Source organism: Enhydra lutris, unplaced genomic scaffold, assembly GCF_002288905.1.
Source record: "Enhydra lutris kenyoni isolate GAN:26980312 unplaced genomic scaffold, ASM228890v2 scaffoldscaffold47, whole genome shotgun sequence".
NCBI classification, from domain to species: domain Eukaryota; kingdom Metazoa; phylum Chordata; class Mammalia; order Carnivora; family Mustelidae; genus Enhydra; species Enhydra lutris.
In genome coordinates this window covers 8,848,021-8,871,864 of record NW_019154131.1, presented here as the reverse complement: position 1 = coordinate 8,871,864, position 23,844 = coordinate 8,848,021, and the positions used below count along the sequence as shown (strand labels likewise).

Here is a 23,844-nt window from a genome sequence, read left to right as displayed (position 1 = left end):
TCTCATTTCCTCTGTTTACTGTCCCTCTGACTCATCATCTTCACTAACTTCCCTGAATTGTCCAGAACAGCCTTCAGAACTTGGCAGTTTTTAGACATATATGGAATTTCTTTACATCTTACCCATTGGCCATGACCCACAGTTATCACCCAGGTACCCTTCTGTTTCCACATGGTATTGAGGGGGTTGAAGAGGGAAGGTTTATGGTGGGGTGAGAAGGAGAATTCATGCAGTTCAACGCGTGTGGACTCTCTCTCCCTGTATCAAAATGTCTGTGGTTACAGATGAGTTTCTTTGTAGTTAGAGCTGAATCCTTAGGATGGGGTATAGGGCATGGAAAGGAACAGGTTTTTGCTGTTGTTTTTAACCTCTTATCTCTTTGTCATGGCTACTAATTATAAAATCTAGAAAAACTTAAAAAAAAACACAATTATTTTACGGACATCAGAGCAGAGAAGAGAAACTGTGAAACTTTTTTTTTTTAATTCTGAAATCCAGAAGAATGGAACTGTCATCTGGGAGCTAATGTCTGACTTGCCATTGAATGGAGCTTAAAAAAAAAACCCAAAACAAACAAAAATAAAACCTCTATGATAAGAGATTCTCTGGGGAAAAGAAAAGTAATTCTCTTTCCACATAACCGACTTGTAGATGAACTTTGGGATGACAGTGTTTTTCTCAGTGGGGAACTGCTTACTCTGTACTTTGTCTACAGACTCCTCATAAATCAGGGTTTCTAAATCAATGGGCTGCCTCCCCCTCCAGGTCATGAATACTGCTTGCCTCCAGGTCATGAATACCGCTTGTCTTTCCAACTTAATTTTTCAAAGGGGAAGGAAGATAGAGCTGACTTTATTGTGCCTAGCCAGTACTGATGTGTGTGATATGAAGTTTGATACTCAAACTTTGAGTATCTTTCATTTGTGATTAGAGTTTTCTAGTTCTGGAGAGAGAGACGATGACTTCACAGGGCATTGCAGCTGGAAAGGGGCCAGCGGAAATGTTCCTCCAGGTGATCACACTCGCTCAGTCTTGCTCATCTGTTGCTAGCGTTCTTCCTTCTAGGCATGTATCAGTTATTGACCTTCCTTTTTATTGGTGTATCCTTTCTTTGATTTGTTAACTGTCAGGAGTTAGTACGTTTTTGAGAGGGGGGACCCAATAGTGTGCTATCTTTTGAAGTATCCCATGGCAATAAGAATAAAAATATGACTATTTTAAAGATCTCCCTGTATTTTTCCCCATGAAACCACACAATGCCTGACGTTGAAATGCTCATCTCTACGGGCTCAGCATTAATTCTGAATATGTATTTTCCAGTGTGAGTTATACTACGAGCTGGAAATTTTTATACTTTATCTCATTTATTGCAGTATGCCCAATGATTATGTTTCCTAGGAAACTAAGGTTCCTACACTGTTATTTAGGTTTCAATTCCAAGTTAGAGCTGTTGCCCTCTTTTCTTGACACCAGGGAAAGAAAGTGTCAGTAGCAGAGCTGTTTGACTGTTTCCAGTGGAGTTGATATTTTAAATAGTGTATTCTAAATCGGGATAAGAAAAGTCAGTAAGAACTGTTCTCTGTTATTACTCAGAGCTAATCACAGGCATTGATGGATGGTCTCTGCATCTGCTCATATACATCACGGACTTCCTTTTGTCCCAGATGCATTTTCTGTTAAAGATACAACAAGGGCAACTTGTTCCTTCTCAGACAAATCCTATTTCATCTTCCAAAAGTGAGGAAAATGGGTTGTAGACCTTTTTTCTCCATTGAAGGAATGACTGAGGTTTTTCTGCGAGGCAGAGGTTGGGTGTGACTATGGAGAGGACATATAAATTGTTGGACAGCAAAGATGAGGTATGGTTAGCGATTTGGACATTGCCATTGGGAATCTGTAGCTGGTACTTTAAAGAATCTGGATAAGTATTGTCAGAGAAAGAGGAGTCTGTTTGAGTTGAAGGAGTTGAGAAAGTTTATTTTGAATGAGGGAGAAGAGAATATTATAGTGAGGAGGGTATTTTGAAAGCCTTTGAAAAACCCTTCCTCCATTTAACATTATACTTTCTTTTATTCAGTTTTTCATCCATGATTTAATGTATTAGTAGTTCCCATTGGTTCACATACTGCATGAGTGTCATAGTTTATTTCTAATTGGTATGTGTGTATGCTGTCCCCAGTTAGGACTGTGAGCAATCAAAGTCAGGATTACATCTTCTGCTTTTTATGTTTTAATGTTTTTGCCCACCAAATTTCTCATACAGAGTCAAGTAAGTTCCTTATTCTGTGGGTGAGAATCTGTAAGTGAATCTAAGATTATAGTGATCTGTGTTGAGAAGTTCCTAAATATTTTGGATATGTCTGCCATCCTATTTAAAACACACTGTATGGCTTTCACCTTACTATGCCATTATTACCTTTGAATAATTTTGAATAAATCCTGAAATGATTACTTTTTTTTCTTTTTTTTTTTTTTTTTTTTGCCTATGAAGCTATTTTAAGTTAAATCAACAAGATTTTAATGGCCAATGGAATTGTGGTAGCATCAAGTACTTTTTATATAGTTTTAATGTTGTGACAAAACATAACCATTCCATTTTATTTCTTTTCTCCCCAGAGTTCTGTTTTAGTTGCTGTTTAAAATCATTGTAAAGAAGAACACTGACCTTTGGAAAAAAAATGTTAGAAACTATAGGTAAGACCTATTCCTTCTTATTTTCTTTAAGAACCAGAACTTTTTCCATTGGGATCTTTGAAATGGTTTTTCTACATAGCAGGATTTTGTCTAGTAACTTGGTTTTTTGAAGTTTTTATCCACTAGCATTACAGCAGGGAAATGTGTTTTTATATTTGGATGATTTAATCTGAAGTGCTATAAAAACAAATCATTTGTAAGCAAAAGATAAAGACATATGAAATGTTCTACCAATTATGAGTTTTAATGAAATTTAATGTAAACCTTGTTCTGATTTATGGACCCACTTCTGGTTAATGGTGTTTGTAGATAGCACCAGAAAGCTTAACAGTATTTTTGATATTGAAAGAAACTCATTGGCTTCTATATTTCTGGCAGTTAAAATCCTTTTTTTTTTTTTTCAAAGATTTTGTTTATTTATTTGACAGAGATCAGAGATCACAAGTAGGTGGAGAGGCAGGCAGAGAGAGAAAGGAGGAAGCAGGCTCCCCGCTGAGCAGAGAGCCCACTGTCTGCTGGGATCATGACCTGAGCAGAGGCTTTAACCCACTGAGCCACCCAGGTGCCCCTGGCAGTTGAAATCCTACTGAGCTTTGCTTTTAAGTTGACCATTGAGCTATAACAATAATAATCATTTAGGCTGACAAACTTCAGTGATGATTTAAGGCAGTTTAATTTCTATCATGAGATAATATAGGTTGAAATACCCAAATTCACATGTTAATCTTTCTTTCGCTGCTCTTTAGTTTTAGAGAAGCTGGTTTGTAGAACTAGTTTCAGGCATATCATGTACACCCATCCCTCTCCTGGTGTCCTAATGCCTCGTGTTTTCCTGGGAAGTTTTGGGGTATGGCTATTGGAAGGTATCTGGATTTCACTTAGGTGCCTTGATGATTGCGGCTGATGCCTCGATACCTGCATGCTTTGGGGAATAGGAGGAGAATAGGTGGAAGGAAAAGGAGAAGGAGCTGTTTTTGTGATAGCGGGGATCACTACTCTGACTTTTGCTCCTGGTACTATGTGAGTGATGAAAGTACATGGTGCGTGTTACCTTCATCCCCCATTTTATACTAAAGTCACATGCCACAAAGACTACTACGAGTCCACAAAGCAAAGTTCCTCATAAGAAAGTGGACAGTGAAGGAGAAATAGAGAATTCTTGACGTTGTCACTTTCCAGTCTTTATTTTGTAAGTTATTACTGACGTGCACACCTTCCAAGAATTGGCATGGAAATTAATACCAAATTTGTATACTGAGATACAAATCTAGATACAAATAGACTCAGAATAAAGTTCTCATGCCTTTATCATTATTTACTTTTAAAATTGTACTTATGATTGGGCATCTCAATGGGTCAGTCAGTTAAGCATCCATCTCTTGATTTCAGCTCAGGTTATGATCTCAGGTAGTGAGATGGAGCCTTGCATTGGGCTCCATGCTGGGCTTGGAGCCTGCTTAAGATTCTCTCTCTCCCTTTCCCTCTGACCCTCCCCAATCATGCTCTCTCTCTCAAAAAATATAAATAAATAAATAAATACTAATTACTAATGAGTAAATACCGTTTGTTTAAATTTGTGTATGCGTGTGAACTCATCGTCAACATTAATTTATGCCTTAATTTCCCCATTTCTGTGTCATCCCACATTTGGTTCTATCAGAAGTGTCTGTGGTGATAATTCCCACTCTTTGATTACTGTAATATGGCAAATGAATAATAGATACCCTTGTTACCATGATGAATCTGTTAGAACATATATTTGAATGGTCTTCATTTCTTTAAAACAAATTTGGGTTCACTTGTGAAAAAGAGAGAGTTTTAAGGACAGGTTTTTAAATGTGATTTATCACAGAAAATCACCATCTGGTGGAAACATGCTTGTAAGATGCTAGGATTATTAGGGATACACTTATTCAAATACTTACTTTTGTAACTTTAATGCCTAATATATAAGGTGGTCAATAAATATTTGAATTATTTTGGTTTGATGCATATATGGATATCCTATTTAATTTTGGGGAAAGAGAGTATTAACAAGTGTTTTTGAAGGGTTATATATTGTTGTGATATATTTTCAAGTGAATTGTCAAGTATAGAATGTTTGTTCCTTAATATACGGAACTGTTGTGTTTTGGATGTTATGACTCATCAGTGACATCATCTACATCCAATTATTAGTGAGTAAGTTATAGTTTTAATTTTTCTTTTTTTTTTTTTTAAGATTTTATTATTTATTTGATAGAGAGAGATTAGTAGGCAGAGAGGCAGGCAGAGAGAGATGGAGAAGCAGGCTCCTTGCTTGCAGAGCAGAGAGCCCGATGCGAGGCTTGATCCCAGGACCCTGAGATCATGACCCGAGCTGAAGGCAGAGGCCCAACTCAGCGAGCCACCCAGGCGCCCCTAGTTTTAATTTTTCTTAAATGTAAATAAAGTTTTTGAAAAAGTGAAAGTATCATCCTTTGCAAGTTCACGAAGTGTTTGGTTTTCAATAGTTATATGAAAGAGTTGACAGCTGGCATTGGAATTCAAATATACTCCATCTGAATTGGAGCAACAATGAGATGCTTGTGGCGTACCCTATAACCAGTTCTCTGCTTTCAGACAGACTCTCTAACCAGAAACTTCAAGGTGTGAGGGACATATTTCTAGGGACATTTTACAGTTCTGTTTTCTCTGAGTCAATTTTATGCTCTCGAAAGGAATAGTTTTAGGATTTCTAGTAAGCGGGGTTTGATGTGTATCTTTTGAATCCTGTTAGTGACCAATGCTGCTCTTTGGTTTAGACAGAAACCGAGCCCTGCAGGCAGCAGAGCGCTTGCAAGCCAGGCTCCGAGAACGTGGAGATGTAGCCAATGAAGACAAATTGAACCTTCTCAAGTCAGTCTTGCAGAGCCCGCTCTTCAGTCAGATTCTGAACCTTCAGGCTTCTGTACAGCAGCTGAAAGACCAGGTAGGACACGAGTCTCCCAAAGCCGTTGTCACAGCATGGCATAGATCTTGGGACAGTCTTGTGTTTTTCTGAAAGGCTGATTTTTGTATGTGTTAATGAACAGTTCATAAAGTCATTTAAATCTCCAAATGAGACATTCAGATTCACTGTGACTCCCCACCCCCCAGTTATTTTTGTAATGGTTGTTGCTGTGTATTGTAGATGATATGACATTGTCTTGAAAGCTGTGTGGATGCTGAAGTATGAGTCCCTATAGGACAAGGGGATGATAAAAATAAGTTTAGGGTAGATGGCTGTGGACTTGGTTTCCATCCCACTGAGGCTCATTGTTCGTGTGATCTTCTGCATTCGGATTCAGACATTCAGCACGCTTATAAGATTTCAGATAAGCCTGGATTTGCATGTGTAATCATGTGTGTGAGGAAGGGAAATCACCTCTATTTTGACAGTAAAAGAAATAATTACATTGTCATCAGTTAGAGAAATTGTAATTCTCACTTCTTAAAAGAGTGTAAGTAGCAATTGCTTCCAATGACAGCATCAGATGGTGATAAACATTAGAACTTCTAAATGTAACACTGGTTTTTTTCCTGTAAAAAAAATAAAGAGCATTGAAATTCCTAGCATTTATATTAAAATTGAAACATTACAATGACAGAACGAACACTCAAGTAAGATGTTCTTTGAACTTTCTTATTTTAATCACATTTCTCACGTTTTTTAAAAAAAAATGTTTTTTGAAATTGTTATCCTTACAAGGCTTGAAGTCAATCTCATTTATGCCTTCAGTCTAAGTTAGTTCTCATTCTAATGTTCTCAGCATTAATTTAATTACTATGGATGACTTGCTAACAAATATTCTCCCTTAAAAGGTTAAAAATGAAATTTGAAGACTAGTTTTATAATTCAGTGAAAGAATAGCTCCAATTAAAAAAATGTGCCAAATGTAAAAAGAACAAATAGTAGCAACAGAGAGGGAATTTTTTTAATGTCACATAAATTCTTAATCTAGATACTAAAAAAAGATATGCAAAAAACAAAGAAGAATTTTTAAAAATATTTTTCTCTAGTGAATTATTAGTTAATGGTTTTAAAAATTGTGATCATGAATTAAGAAAAGAGTTGTTTTTGTTATATGTAGTTGTGTTTGGGTTTTTTTTTTTTTTTTGCAAATTATTAAAAAGATTGGTTTTAGGTACTCCTTTTCAGAATGAATTGGCAAGAGTTTGGAGAGATCAGTGTTCTGAGTAGAAGTGTAATTATGATGTGGAAGATTATCTGGTTTTTCAGAGAGAGTGAAGAAGTCGAATAGATGTCTTCTCCCCTTATTATATTATGTGAAAATATGATTAGAATGGGAGGAAAAGTTGAAACAAAAAGTACTACTCTGTTAGGAAATACGACTAAAGAGAGAACTAGAAGTATCCCTTCTAGCCCTGAAAGCAGGGGAGACCTAGGTTTATTGGTTGTTGACCTTGTTTTACCATTTCCAATTAGAAGTAGGGTTTGGGCTCTAAAACTTTGGATCCCATGTGATTCAGCTGAAATCTCCTTGGAAACCCTTGAGCGTAATATTATCCAGCCAGGTAGTCTGCGACCAAGTACAGTACTGATGAGAAATGCTGATGTATTTCAAGACTCGGGACATTGTGAGGTTTGGGCGTTCTATAGGCATGTCTCAAATGTCTTTGGACTTTTGGCTAGTTGGTCACCTCTTCAAATGCTGAAAGGGACCAAGAAAACCAGCTGGCTCACACCCTGCTTATTACAAATACTTAATGAGTTTGAGTGATTTGTTTGTAATAAGGGCAGAGCCAGAACTGGAAAGTGGTTTTCTTGCCTCCCAAGGCACAGTCTTTCCCCTTTTGTGATTCTGCAGCCTGTCTCACATCTTTTTCTTTTTTTCCTGAGGGTAGAAACTTGGCTCCTAGAGGTTAGGAGTTCAATTCTGGTGGAAAACCATCCATGTCTCTCATAGTTTCTGTGACTCTTCACTTAGTCTTCATTTTACTGACTCAGTGTCCTTTGTTTGTCAAACCATCTTTTTCTTGTATGACTAGACTACCTTTCAAAACCTTGTATTATTTTCTGTTTTAAAGTTTAAACATAAATATTACAGACCTATAGTGTTAGGATTAGATTTTCTGTGTAGTTTACTACCTGTTAATTTGTAATTTAATATTTAATGAGTGAATCTAGGCATGACATTTTTTTGTGCTTTTAAACCAGTAGGTACACCAGTCTGACCAGTGGCTAGCTTCTGTTTCTTGTCTTTTACCTGAGTTATGTTTTCAGTTGTGTAATTTTATATGCACCATGAGTACAAGTTAGTGTCTCCATCTTTTTTAGTATTACCAAAAACTTTGACTCCTCCAACTTCATCATCATCCTTCTACATTTTATTAGAAAGTGAAGGGAATGAATAATTGAAAAGCCTGAGGTAAATACAGCATATTGGAGAACGTGATCATATTGTTGCGTTAATGACAGATGCTGACATGCCATGTTGAATTAAGCTGACTATTTTTCCCCCTCAGATCCTTCTCATTATATCCTTTCAATAATGCGTAATTTTTCCAATTTGCTTCTTCAGTATTAAGACTGCCCTTAGAAATCAAACTGTTTCCCTTTGGCAAATTAAACATTTGACAGGTGTGTAACTGAGAGGGCAAAAAAGCCATGCCCTGAAGGGATGTGCTATTTAAATATTGTCAAAAATATTAACAGGTCTGAGAGCATAATTGATGCCTCTGTTTAATTCTGCCACATTGTGTATTGTTCTAACCGCCAGCTAAAAGGATGTGTGCTATTAAACCTGAATAATCTCTAATAGCTCCAGTTCCTTTCCTATTGCATGATTCTTGTTTAAGTGAAGAGGAGAAAAAAAAAGAACTGTGACTGTGTGTCAATGATCTGTCAGATGCAAATTCTCAAGTAGTGTCCTCACTGTCACCTAGTCATCACAGCTAATAACTGCAGGGCTCAATGCGTATTCATGACAGAAATCCAGCTATTGTGGGGGAAATAAACACGTTAGCAGTTTAATAATAGAAACTTGTCAGCCATGAGGATATTGGATTTGCATATTTATTCTGTGATGTTTCTCCAGTCCAGTAGAGGTGGATACGACTTTCCTGATTAATTAATTGCCTTGCCTTATGAATTGACCGTAGACATTAAATTAAATGTCTTTTTACCATGAGTAGGAAGACTGTGAATTAAAATTACTAATTTTGGTAGAAATTTAGGATTAATACTTAGAAATTGACATTGCAGAGATTCTTTTTTAAAGCTATGGCGACTGAGACCAATTCTAAGATTGAGGAAATAATGTATATAATTCAGGTTACAAATGCTGCTCATAGGGGAAACGAGCCTCAGGCCCCAGCATATTCTGGAGGTTTCTCCATGTCTGTGATATCTGGCCTTTTGGAGTATGCTATTCTATTATTTTGTGGCTGTTCTTGTTCGATATTCCCATGCTCCTGTTCATTCACTCTTTTCTCAGAAAAGTGTTGGCTTATACGCATATTATCCAATTGCATAATGTATATAAATTTAAGCCAGATTTTTTTTCTAAGTTTTTCTTTGGAAATTTTGTGACATTTCTTGAAATAATTGGAGAGATGTTGACTTAATGTAAATTAAGGTTGGAAATTATTGTTCAGTGTTGATTAGATTAAGTGGATCCTCCTCTTTAATTTTGGAATACAGTGTTCATGGTATGAAATTTTGTCTTATACTTCTATGCTTTTAAGTTTTACCTGTTCACATTCCCAAAAGAATTTGGAACAACGTCTGATGGCAAAATGTATGAACTAATGGTAGAGGCACAAAGGTAGAGCTAAACGAAGACCAAATAAAAATATCAGAGAACTGGATGTTCCAAGGATGTTCCAAGGACCTTCGGTTACTAAAGTTGAGTATTTTCATTTAATTTCCACTCCTCAGGAGCAAAGACAACAACAATTATATAAATATAAGTACATATAAATATAAAGATAAATATACACACACATAGACACAGAGAGAGAGAGACAGAGTGCATGGGAGGGTTGTATATTGTCAGTGTGAGACATCATTCAGTGAGCCAGATTTTCCTTGGCAATGGGAGGGTCTTCTCATGGGTGCTTTTTTAGAAGACTTATAATTATTTATTAATAAAGTCAGTAAAAATACTGTGAGTAAAGAAATTCTCATTATCTAGAGGAGGAAAGAGAACATACATTTGTTTTATGTAACTAAATAAGAAAGTGAGTGCTATAAGGAATTATGAACTTTGACTATGAGAAAACCTTACATTGGAGGGAACATAGAAGATGGGTCTTAAAAAATGAGTAGGACTTCTCTGCAGTGAATGGGAAAATTATTTCAGCTTGAGGAAACAGTGTTTGCGGGTAGAGTGAAGTTGTTCTCAAGTGAAGGTGATTGGGGCATATAGCAATGTGTGGAGACATTTTTGACTGTTGTAACTTGGGGTGGTAGAGGCCATGCTACTGGCATGGAAATGAGTAGACATCAGGGATATTGCTAAATATCCTCAGTGCATAGCCCAGCCTCCTAAGACAAAGAATTATTGGGTTTATAATGTGTGTGGTGCTGAGCTTGAGAAACCCTCATACAGAGTCATCTACAGATCTTTGTTATCAGGGCAACAACCTGTGTGTGGGTTCTTGGCAAGGGAGGAAACGTGGGAACCAGATTATGAAGGATTTATTAAGGTAGAGGTTTTTTTTTTTTTTTTTTTGTTTTTTGTTTGTTTTTTGTTTTTTTTTGCTGGAGGGGAGGTTGTGTGTATGTTTTTCATCATTCCTCTTTAGCATTCAGCATTCTGTATCAAACTTTATTGTTTCAAGTTGAAAATTGAAAATTGTATCATCTTCTAACACTTCTATTAAATATAATATTTAACAATCATTTATTTTTTTCTCCACATTTTAAAAATTACAGTAAAACTGCCTAACACAATTAAGGTAAAGGTTTTACTGATATTTTGATAGATAAGACCTTTAATTATAATCATGAAATACATAAATTGTTCTTCAAAGAAATGCTTCTTCCATCTTTCTAAGAGTGAGGTATACTGAGAGTGCATACTAAGAATACAGCATCACATCCCAATTATAATTTTAGTAATGGCTTTTCTGCTGAAGTGTACTATACACCATGCATGTTTTTCTGATGCTCTGTCTTAAAAGAGGAACAGCCTTCAGAGAGCCTGGGGAAATAAGTAGTCAATCGCATATTTCACATTTTCACGGGCGCACCTGGAGAGTTGGTACTCAGGTAAATGGTACTCATTTATAAAGCTGCGAAATCAGGTTCATGACCAAACTGTTGAGGTTTGTTGCTTTTAAGCAGCGGCATCATCAGCACTGGTAATTTTTTACAGTTATATTTTTTAGATTGATGGAAAGATGAGAATTTTGATAACTGGGCATTTTGTTGCTCTGTTCTGACTTTGGTAATCAGAAGGATATGGTTTTGTAGATTCGTAGTAGGGAGCAGAAATGCCTGTGTTTCCTCAGCTTTATTACTTATATAAATGGCCAAAAAAATCACCCTTCTCTCTATGGTTTCTAATTTGAGACTAAAATGGAGAAGATTCATCAGTAGCCATGCTGTCAGTAAAGGGGGAATAACTTCTGTCTCCCAAGAATGCCTGGGTTAAACTATGACTTGGTGGTGTGGGGGGAAGAAGTACAGAGAGAAAGAAAACATGCCTTGACCCCATTAACAGGAATTATCTAAAATGGGAATGGAATTTGTCCAAGTTGATGTTGCTTGTGAAAATGAAAAAATATTTTCTTACCCTCAAAATGGTTTTACTTTTATGATAAAGCATTGCAGCTGCCTAACTAACAGGAAAGTATTTGTTTCTTGAGACTTTAACATACATTATCTAGGAGAAGTTAAAAGAGAAGGAGTGATTCTTGTGTTTTTACATTTACCATAGAGTTTATTTACTGTAGGAATTTCAAATACTTTATTTTTGGTACAATAACAGCTTTTAAATGTTTGTTCCTTTAACCGAAAGTTTGTAAATATAGAGCCTTTGAGGGACTAAAATTCTTGTTTTATCCTGGGCAAGAAGGCACTGTTCAAGCTTTTTATACAGTGCTGGATTAAAATGCAGCACCATCTTGCTATTGGGTATGCATGTGTGTCTAAAACAGCAAATGGTGCTAATTGTATGGTGTTTTTGTGACAAAGTTAAATGGTCTTTGGAGAAGAGGGAAGAATGTGAAATTTACTGGGTAAAACCTAAAGGAGGTTTTTAACCTGAGAATATAAGCACAATAGAGGCTGATTTACATCTGAAGCTCTATAACAAGAATAACCACCATCGCCTGTAGGGAGATCTCATGTGCTGTGGATATTGTGTCATTTAGCTCGTCCATCACCTACATGAAGTGTGCATGATCCTCATTTTATCCAAGAAGAAATTGAGGCTGAGAGACCTTTTGTAACGTAATCTGGACTGCACAGTTATTCATTGGTAGATTTAGAAGAATGTATGTCCGTCATATACTGTTTCTAAACCGTTAGTTCTCTGCTGTAAAGGAACAAATAGGTTGGGAAAACAGTTATTAGCATTCCTTATTATGCACTTAATGTTTAGTAAATTCAGAATCATTAAGATTTGCCATTTCTCTTAAATTCTCCCCCAAATTTTAACTAGAGGACCTTTTCAGTATAAACCAGAACTTTCATTCTGCTTTTTAACTAATTATGCTGGCTTTTAAAGTAGATGTGAACTGAGTAGGATAATAGTAGAAGGAGAGACAGTGTGACAAAGTACCATCCTTTATGTGCCTACTTCTGTATATTTAAACTTGTCTGTAGGGTTTGGTTTTATTTTTCTCTAAGCAGACTGTGAACTGTGAATCAGTTTTATTTGTCTCCTAGAAATGTGGGACTGATAGAAAAAACACTACAAACATTCTAACATGTTGTTCATCTAAGTTTCCAATTTCTCTCTTTTTTAAAGATTTTGTTTATTTGAGGCAGAGAGAGTGTGCATGTAAGTTGGCGGGGAAGGGCAGAGGGAAAGGGACAAGGAGACTCCCTGCTGAGTTCAGACCTGCCACCTGCCCTCCATGCACTGCTCAGTCCCAGGACCCTGAGACACTACTTAAACCGAAGTCAGATGCTTAACCAACTGAACCACCCCAGTTGTCCCCTAGGTTTTCAGTTTCTAAATTTCTTTTTGTCTTGGCATTTAAGTTATATTGATTTACTTAATTTGAATACTTGGACCCCTTTGATGAAGAAAGTTTCAGCATACTTTGATAACAGTATTACTTTTGGTCAATCTATGTTCTGTAATTTTTTTTCCCTTGGAAGTTTTGCTAAGAAAGCACAGAAGTGTTGAGATTTAAATAAAGAAAAGACGTCTGCAAGTACACATCCACACACATGCCTAGACCCTGGTGTATATGCGGTGTTCCACGTGCCATTTGTTCTTACCAAGCATAGAAAGGAGTTTTACAATTAAGTGCATTTTATATTTGTTTGAAAACCATTTACTAATTTTGGGATAAAATCATGTCATACTCATCTTTGACTACTTTGTACCTAATATGATATTTTACTTAAGTCCAATAAATGATTGCTTAATTAAGAGATATGTAAGTATTCATGAAATTCAGAACTGTTGTGCATCAGTAATTATCTTTTCTTGCCAGAGAAATAATTTTTAGTATAAATAAATTAGCTAAATAACTGAAGTTACTTTGAAGACCTCATGTTTTTCCTGGTAACCATACTGGAAGGAGGCAACACTCATCATCATCATCGTCATAGTGATTACCATGTATGAAATGCTTACTGTGTGCCAGGAGCTGTTGTAAGTCCCTGTTTCATCACTGCAACAGTACTCTAAAGTGGTAGCTAGTAGGAGATAGATGTATTGGATAATGTTATTTTCCTTGTTTTATGGATAGGGAAATGGAGGTACTGGGAGGTTATATGCTGGAGCTAGCGTTTAAATGTAGGCTGGCTGACTTCAGACCCCAGGGCTCTGTCACTTTTGTTTCACTGTCCTTGTAAACAGCATAATGAATATGACTGAAGGATATCCTGGTGATTTGAGGCCTTTGTTGTGCTGATCTCAGATGCTGGCACTGTGGTGTGATAGGATTTGGAGACAGACACAGCCCAGATGTGTATTGTGGCATTGATATTTATCAGTAGATGACTTTAAATAAGAGTTTATTTCTTAGAATGAGTATGTGTATATATATATATATATATGTACATATATATATATATGTACATATATATATATATATATACACTTTACTTCACTGAACCTCTTTTTGCCCCTCCATTAATTGTAATATGGAACTAAATAACATGGATCTAAAAACTCTAAGGCATTAGGCGGGGAGCTTACCAAGCGTTCAGTAAGTATTGATTCTCTTCTTGGTGCTTCCTCCTCCTACTGAGATTTAATATTCTAAGGAAGCAGATCTCAAACATTTTGGTTTCAAGACCCCCATTACATTCTTAAAAATTACTAACGACATCAAAGGGCTTTCATTTATGTGGTTTTATACATTGATATTTATCAGGTTAGAAATTAAAATTGAGAAGCATTTTAAATATTTATTAATTGACTTGAAAATAGCAGTAATCTGTTGCTTTAGAAATTAGAAGAGTGGCATTGTTTTACCTTTTTTCACATCTTTTTAATGTTGTTTCATAGAAGACTGGATTCTCATATCTGCTTCTGCATTTGATTTGTTTGGATTTGCTGTTTTAGTTGGTGTATATGGAGAACATGTCGTGCAGATATTTGGCTGGCAAAGGGAGGAGGATAGCCTTTTTTGTGGATACTTTTCTTTGATAGTGCACCAGAACTATTGGTATTTTCTTTTTTTTAAAGATTTACTTATTTAAGAGAAAGAGCACAAGTATATATGCAGGCAAGTGGGGACAGGGATACGGGCAGAGAGAGAAGCTCAAGCAGGGTCTCCACTGAGCATGGAACCCAAATGGAGCTCGATGCAGGGCTTGAGTCCATAACCAAGAGTCAGATGCTCAACTGACTGAGCCATCCAGGCGCCCCTATTGGTAGTTTCTTAAAGTTTAGTTATATGGTGGAATCAGAAACCAAATCAGTGAACATTTTGTACTCTATTATAATAAAATCTGTCTTGTGCTTTCAATATTTTTTCAACCATGCATAATTTTATGATAAATTGGCCATTTGGAAAATTTGAAAAACAGGAAAATTATGTTTCACATTACATTATATAATACCAAAAATTTATACTTGCTAACCATTGCTTCTGGTATTATCAATAGTCTTTAAATTATGGAAAGGTGTCAAGCTCAGGCTGGCACATAACAAGTTTTCCAAAGTTCTAATTTTCACTTGAAACCTCAAATTTTACTATTGGCAACAATTACTGTCAGTTGTTTTCCTTAAAGTGAAAGACTTTGTTTATTTTTGAGAAATTGTCTGCCGTATACCAAGTTTGTACCTTTTTTTTAACTTTCATTTGTTTTTTCAAGTAATGTGGTGCTCATGAGACAAATAGCTAGTTCAGCTTGCAACTCAAAAAATAATGCTTTTCCTCTAGATGAGAGTTGTTATTTTTTTTCTTTTTTAAAAGATTCTATTTATTTATTTGTCAGAGAGAGGGGGCACAAGCAGGGGGAGCTGTAGGCAGAGAGAGAGGGAGAAGCAAGCCCCCCACTGAGCAGGGAGCCAGCCACAGGGCTCGATCCCAGGACCCTGAGACCATGAGCAGAGCAGAAGGCAGACACTCTCAACCAATTGAGTTACCCAGACACCCCAGACAGAATTGTACTTTTTATACAGCAGAACTGTTATGTTTACTTTTCATTTTGAATCACAGAATATTAAAAAGATTTATACATAAGAGTCAAGATTGAATAAAACTAATTTTAACTACTTCATCAATAACTTTTTTTTTTTAAAGATTTTATTTATATGAGAGAGAGAGAGAGCACAAACAAAGACAGCACAAGCAAGAGAGCACAAGGCAGGGAAGGGATAGGGCCAAGGAGGAGGGGGATGGGTGGGACTGAGTGGGGAGAGGCAGAAGGGCAAGCAGATTCCCCGCTGAGCAGTGACACCCCCCCCAATGGGGGACTTGATCCTAGGACCCCGGGGGATCATGACCTGAGCCAGAGGCAGCTGCTTAACCAACTGAGACACCCATGCACCCCCTCCATCAAGAACTTTTTAAAGTGACTTAAGCAATGGACTATTGCTCTTGATGAGAAGAGCTGATAAATGTCGCACCTTTTTTTCAGCCTATCACAGACACCTCTCCCCTGATAACAATAAAAGGAAAGTACTATCAAAAAAGATCAAACAAGTATGAAAAAGAAACCATTGCTTTTGAAATTAGTGGACTTTAATTGGAATTTCAGGAACTCAGGAGATAGGTTAAAGAATCCTGTAATATCTTACTTCATTGTAGAACTTTTTTTTTTTAATGGTAAACTTAAAATTTATTTTATGACAATAATGACAAAAGTTTAAAACAAAACTGTGGTTGTTTTAAGTTCAGGTTATTTTGCAGTCTTTACTCAAGTATTCATATGCATTTTAGGAAATTGGGGGGGATTTGAATGTTTTCAACTATGAGAATTCCTATAGATTTTAGTGAAATTTAGACCTTTAAAAATTAGTTTATAAAATAAAAATGGAATATTCTGCATTATGCTGACTGATCCTGACATTTTTGTGCATTGTGTATTGATTGTAATTATGATGTAATTTTAAGAATAAACAAAATTTTCATAGATGCAACTCTGAATGAAGACTAGAACATTCTACAATAGCATAATCTGCCATGCGGCCTTTCATTTAACTTGATGACATCACTTATGTTGTATAGACTTTGCAGTTTTGCACTTGATCTTGTCATTTAATAGTCTATAACAACAGACATTGCTTTAGTTAGATTATTGATATAGAGCATTTATATATGCCTCTCTAAATATCAAAAGGGAGAAGGCAAGAAGAGTCTTGGGTACTCTTTTTTTTTTTAATGGAATTTTTTTTTTTAAAGATTTTATTTATTTATTTGACAGAAGGAGAGAGATCACAAGTAGGCTGAGAGGCAGGCAGAGAGAGAGAGGGAGAAGTAGACTCCTTGCTGAGCAGGGAGCCCCACACTGGACTTCATCCCAGGACCCTGGGATCATGACCTGAGCTGAAGGCAGAGGCTTAAGCCACTGAGCCACCCAGGCACCCCGAGTCTTGGATACTATTTAATTCATTTTTTCCTTTGCCTTTCATCTTGAGTTTCTTGGTTGATGATTTATCCTTTTTATTTAGCACATGGGGATTTTAGGACAAATGTGCCACTGAAACTTTACAGAGACAGATGCAGAAAATTTACATTCTGATTACTCAGAATGACTGCTTAAATATTTTTGGGTTAAGGAATTATTTTCTAAATTCAATAATTTTACATTTTAAATTTATCAGCCAGCGATCTTCAATGACTACTTTAAGAATATCTACAAATTCTCGTCCACTATCTGCTTTGCTATTTAACAATTCATAGCTATTAAAAGAAAAGTATTCTATCTTAGTAGGTGTGTGAACTATGCCTGGTGGAGCAATTTTATAGGATCCCTAACATATTAGTGATTATGTAAAGCATTTTATCTTAAAGAGATAAAGAGATACTGTCCCATCCCCTAGAGCCCAATGTCTTAGACATTTGAAGTGCTCACTAAGTATCTGAATGAATGAAACGAAATTCACAGAGAAAATGTGAAATTATTCTTATTCCATCAGAAAATGCCCCCCTTCCCACCACTTTATAATTTGCTGCTTCATTTTGTATTGTTTAGTTCAGGAGCTATGGAGGTACTTTATGTCCAAAATAGTCTCGTCACATTAAGCTAATCCCCTTTGAACATGCAACTCAATTTCTTTAATTAGCTTTAAAAATAAGGATCATTAAATCAGAGTGCCACCATCAATTACTGCGCAAGGGTTTGCCTGTTCAATAATGCATCAGAGTTGTGCTCTAATCAGTATTTCACTGAAAGATTTATGGAAAAGGAGGCCTCCCTTGCTTCCAAACTTGAAATACAGTTCTATTATGTCTAAAATTTTTTTCCTGTGATTGCTACCATTTTAGATGCTGTATTTCATTGAATACTCTTGGTATCCTATCCATTTTAGCATTTCATATTTGGGATCAGTTCCAGAGAGTGTTTTACAGCATTTTTGTAAATTCACAAGAAAATAGGCACTTTTCTTGTTCTGCAAGAAGAAAAGACAAGGTGCAGATTAAAAAAAAAAAAAAACAACCAAAAACAGTCTGCATTTCTATGAGGTGCACCTGTTATGGCAAATTCCCCAGAGAGTGCTTTATTTTTTATTTCTCATTATGTTAAGGAGTAACAAACAAACAAAAAATGGGGAAATTGAACTAGCAATATATGCTTATAAATTTATTTAAAGTCTACCAAAACTAAGGTTGTAAAAGCAGTGGTCATTTTTCTTGCTTAATGCAAGATAATATATATTTTAGCTTTGAAATGATAGAAATATCCACTAAATTATATAAGCATTTGGGTTACTTTATTCTCATTGCTATTCTGTGGGTTTATAATAGTTGAAATAACAGGACCAGTAAACAGGTTTTGATAATCTGTATAAAAATGCTTTAGGAAATTCAGTTCGATCCTAAGCAATCATTTTTCTAGACAGTTATATAAGTACTTCTGGGAAGATTGATGTTAGCCATTAAAATAGAGCTAATAATATTAACTTCCTTTTCAGTTAACAATCCAGAAGGGATATATGAAACATAAGAAGTCAGTATTTCAATATTTTTATTGTTAGTTAAGTTAGTTAAGTGAATCTGCATGTTTGAAGATGTTATATTTGGTTAAACTTAGGTACATAATCATATTTATATGATCAAAAAATATTTAAGATATTGAGCTTTTCAAGTATTTTTGGAACAAAATTATTTTGTATAATTACTGAAAAAATTTTAATTTGGAATCTCATACAAAATATATCAACCTGTATCAGGGTGGGTCAACATACTTCAGTATAAAAGTATTAGATAACATAGTGATTATTTTTTATTCTAATTTGGTATGCAATTAAATGATTACAAGTTATAAAAAATCTTTGAGAAAGAAAAATCTACGTGTGCTAATGAGGTTAAAACGCACTTGCTGAGGATTCATTTTGACTTGAGCACTTGTTGAAGGATTTATTCTGTGGATGGGAATTAGCCAGTTGAATCCATACCAAGCCTGCAGAGAGTCATACATCACAGTAATAGACTTGGCTTCATCTTCAGATACACAATTTCTATATTCTCTTTCACTTAAGGTGAATGCCTGGTAATTGAACTTTAAAATCTGAGTTTCTGTCAGAAGATTTAGCTTGATAATATGGAGGCTGTTCAAAGCACCTTCTTTCTTTCAGAGAAGTGTACGTTTTATCAGTCATTGGAGTGCCAGGTTCTATGCTCTGATTTTATCACTTACCTTACAAACTTAAAAAAAAGAGAGAGAGAGAGAGAATTGACATACAGTAAAGGGCAAAATTAAGTAGTTCAAGGATTTTTTTTTATATAAATTGAATGTACACATAAAAATCTTCACCTAAATCAAAGTACAGAAAATTATTAACACTCCATAATACTCTGTATCCTCTTAGTTGGTCCTCATCCTCTTCCCAAAGAATCACTTTTTTTCCCCAGCCTATGTGAGGTAAAATTGACATATAATTGTGTAAGTTTAAGATATACAAAGTGATATTTGATACACACATACATAGTGAAATTATTACCACAGTGAGGTTAGTTAACATATCTGTCACCTCCGTAATAATGTTTTTTTGTGTGTGTGGTTTAAACATTTAAGATCTACTCACTTAGCTTTCAAATATACCATAGAGTACTGTTAACTATAGTGACCACACTGTACATCAAATCCCCAGAAAGTTCTTGTAACTGGAAGTTTGTACCCTTTGATCAACACCTCCCCACGTCCTCTAGCCCCTGGCAACCACCAGTCTACTCTCTGTTATGTGAGATTGGCTTTTTTAGATTCCTTGTAGAAGTCAGATTCATATACTATTTTGACTGTTACCCATAAGTATTTGAATTTTATATAAATGCAATCTGAGTATACATGCTTTGTTCCTGGCTTTGTCTTCACTTTGTGTCTGTGATTTTCCTTCATGTTATTATATGTAGCTGTAGTCCCTTTCCATTCTTCATTGTAGGAATGTACTAGACTATATCTGTACTTTGTTGATAGTAAGTTTTTACTAGTTTTTTGGCTATTATAAACAGAACTGCCATAAATGTTCTAGTACATGTCCTTTGCTGTTCATTAAATATGGATTTCTCTTGGATGTTTACTTACGAGTGAAATTTCTGGGTCTTAAGTTATGTATTCAACATTTGTAGATTCTGCCAGTTGATTTCCAAAGAGTTGTGGGTCTGTGCTCTCACTACAATGTAAGAAAATTTTCATGGCTCCACATCAGTGCTTACACTTGGTACTGTCAGCTTTAAATTCCTCTTTTTCTAATAGTAGGCATTCTGAGGGGTATGTTGTAGTATTATATGATGACTAATGATACTTTTCATATGCTTTTGATCATTTGGATATCCTCCTTTGTGGAGTTCCTGTTTTAAGTCTTTTGCCAATTTTTCTACTGGTTTGTCAGTCTTTACAGAGTTATAACAGGTGTTTTTTATATTTTCTGAATACAACTTTGTTGGACATTTATATTGCAACTGTCTTTTTTTTTTTTTTTGCTTTGTGTCTTGCTTTTTGAGTCTCTTAGTTATATGTTTTGATGACCAGAGGGTTTTTTTTTAAATTTTAATAAAGTCTAATTTGTATAACCTTTCCTCTATGTGTATTGCCTTTTTTGTCCTACTTAAGAAATCATTGGTTATGCCAAGGATATAGAGATTTTCTATCAGAAGCTTGTTTTAGCTTCTAAATTTAGGCTGTGTATGAGGTAAAGTATGTATGTTAATTTTCCATTTGACTATCCATTTGAACCAGAACCATTTATTGAAAAGATCATTCTTTTCTCCCTTACACTGGCACACTAAATCATGTGGCCATATATATATGGCTCTGTTTCTAAACTTTAGGTTGTATTCAGCTTTTTAAAATAATTTTATCATTTTATTTATTTTTTTTAAAGATTTTATTTATTTATTTGACAGACAGAGATCACAAGTAGGCAGAGAGGCAGGCAGAGAGAGAGGAGGAAGCAGGCTCTCTGCTGAGCAGGAGCTCCATCCCAGAACCCTGAGATCATGACCTGAGCCAAAGGCAGAGGCTTAACCCATTGAGCCACCCAGGCACCCCAATTTTATCATTTTAAATGCAATCTTTTTTTAAGTTCTAATTTCTGTTTTTTTTTTTTTCCTAGGAAATAGAGCTGCTTTTTAAAATATTGACTCTATCAACTTTATTTAGAATGTTGTTCAGATCTTTCATATCCTTGATTTCCCCTCCCCCCATTCTATCAGTTACTGAAAGGAATAAGTTATAATCTCTACTTATGATTGTGAATTTGTCTGTTTCTCATTTGGATCTGAGTCCTTTGGCCCTACAAATTTTGAGATTATATTTTTGTTTTTATTTTTTTAAGATTTTATTTATTTATTTGACAGAAGGAGAGCACAAGCAGGGGGAGCAACAGAGGGAGAAGGAGAAGCAGGCTCCCCATTGAGCAGGGAGCCCTGTTTTGGGCTGGGATCCCAGGGTCCTGGGATCATGACCTGAGCTGAAGGCGGACGTTTAAAGAGGGAGCAAGCCCCGGGTACCCCTGAGGTTATATTTTTAGATGACTTAGACTGTCTTGTCTTTTCCTGAATTGAGCCTCTATCTATATGAATTGTCCCTCTTTGTCTCCAGTAATGCTTCTTGACTTAAAGTCTGTTCATCTGATACTAGGGCAGGTATACCAGGCATCTTCTGTTCAATGTATATATGGTGGATCTTTCTCCTTTCATCTTTATCTTTTCTGTTATTAACTTGTATCTTTGGTGAATAGCATCTATGTGTTTTGTTGTGTTATACAATCTTAAAATTGTAGTTATTTAATTATTAATAAACTTTAATTGACCTTTCTTTCTTTTTGTCTTGTTTATTCATTTTTTTGGTATTAGTTCACTTTTTATTTCATCTTCTTCTGTTAACATGCTACTGATACTTAATTTTATTATTCTTTTAGTGGTTACCCTAAAGATTATAGTAACTATCCTTGGCCTATTTGAGTCAACTTTTAAGAAAAACCTTATTTTGTAATAATTATACATTCTCAATAATTTTTCAGTATTGTATAGAGCGGTCCTCTACGTACGTCAGCAGGTTATCTCCAGTGGTAACGTCTTGGTAACTAAAATAAAATATCAAAACCACGGAAACTGATAATGGTTTAATGTCTATCATTTTTTTTTCAGTCTGTGCCATTCTTTCTCTTGCATAGATTTGTGTAATCACCATCACAATCTAGATACTATTCCATCACCACAATGATCTTTCTGTGCACTCATTAATTGCTATACCCTGTTCCCTCCCTGCCACCATCCCTGTCCCCTGGCAACTTTTCTGTCTTTATAATTAAATCACTTCAAGAATTTTATAAACATAGTCATAATGTATGGGACCTTTGAAATTATCCTTTTTTCATTCCACATGATGCTATTGTGAACCATCCAAGTTGTTGTGTGTATTCATCTTTCCTTCCTTTTTATTGGTTAGTATTATTCCATGCTATGCACCCACCTCTTTTTTTTTTTTAATGATTTTATTTATTTATTTGAGAGAGAGAGAGAGAGAGAGAGAGCATGAGAGGAGAGAGAGATCAGCGGGAGAAGCAGACTCCCCGCCGAGCAGGGAGTCCGATGTGGGACTCGATCCCAGGACTCCAGGATCATGACCTGAGCCGAAGGCAGTTGCTTAACCAACTGAGCCACCCAGACGCCCCCCCCCCCACCTCTTGAGAGACCCTTTGTTTTTTTACAGTTTTTCACTCTTGTAGATAAAGCTGCTGCATGGTTTTGCATGTGCATAATTTTAATTTCTGTATGATAAATGCCTAAGAGTGTAATTGCCACGTTGTAGGATAAATGCATGTTTCATTTTTTTAGACACTGCCAAACTCTTTGTCAGAGGGATTCTACCATTTTACATTCCTGCCAGCACTGCACAAGCAGGCCATTTTCTCCACATTCTCACCAGCATTTGGTGCATGTCACTATTTTTTATTTAATCATTCTGATAGGTATATAGTGATATTCTTTGAGCTTTTAATTTGCATTTCTCTAATGGATAATGATGCTGAACAACTTCTGTGTTCTTATTTGCCATCCACATATCCTCTTTGGTGAAATGTCTTTGCTCCTTTTCTAATTGAATCTTCTTTAGCATGGAGATTTGAGTTTTTTCCCTTTAGGCCAGACATGAGTCTTTTGTCAGATATATAACCCTTAACTTATTATGATTTTCCTTTAATTAGAACTTTTGCTACTTCTTGGAAAATGAAAGGAACTTAGTACAGTTCAACCTCCTGTACCCTACTTGTGTCTTCTGTGTAATTATTATGTACGTATCTATATTTCATTTCATTCCTACCTAGATTTAAAACTCCACAAATTTTATTGTTTTAAGACACTGCCATTGATTTACTCCCTTTAAAAAAAGAAAAAAAGATTTATTTATTTATTTTAGAGAGAGAGTTCAAGAGCGAATGGGGGGAGGGCAGAGCGAGAGAGAGAATCTCAAGCAGACTCCCTACTGAGTGCAGAGCCTGATGCAAGTCTCCATATCATGACATCAAGATCACAAACTCAGCTGAAACGAAATCAGAGGCTTAATAGACGGAGCCACTCAGGTGTGCCCCGATTTACTTAAATCCTTAAACCCTTTTTGTGCTCTCCAGTCTTTTTTCTGCATTAGGGAAATTTCTTGAGGGATCTTTTGTGTTTCTGAAAATTTACTTGTGTACTTCTTTCGTAGAATTCTGAAGCAGTACTGTCTCTCTCTGTGTATGTGTGTGGGGGGGGGGAAGGTATTCTGAAAATGCTAAGTTGATTTTTTTTTTCATTTTTAGTTTTTTAAATTCTATTGTCTTCTGTTTTTCATTGATTAACTTGGAAGTTTAGTTGTCAGTTTTATTCTTCTTTGAAGATAAGGTG

At 35.6% G+C, this 23,844-nt stretch overlaps 1 protein-coding gene across 1 annotated transcript in view; it reads left to right on the top strand.

Moving 5' to 3' along the window:
- The first annotated feature begins 2,671 nt into the window (after positions 1–2,671).
- Positions 2,672–23,844, top strand: part of LOC111156614 (multiple PDZ domain crumbs cell polarity complex component) — a 137,234-nt gene continuing 116,061 nt past the window's right edge. The window contains exons 1-2 of the mRNA XM_022517608.1: positions 2,672–2,694; positions 5,478–5,644. Coding sequence (XP_022373316.1) covers positions 2,679–2,694; positions 5,478–5,644 — 183 coding nt within the window. The 5' untranslated portion in view covers positions 2,672–2,678. The remainder of the gene's footprint in view (positions 2,695–5,477; positions 5,645–23,844) is intronic.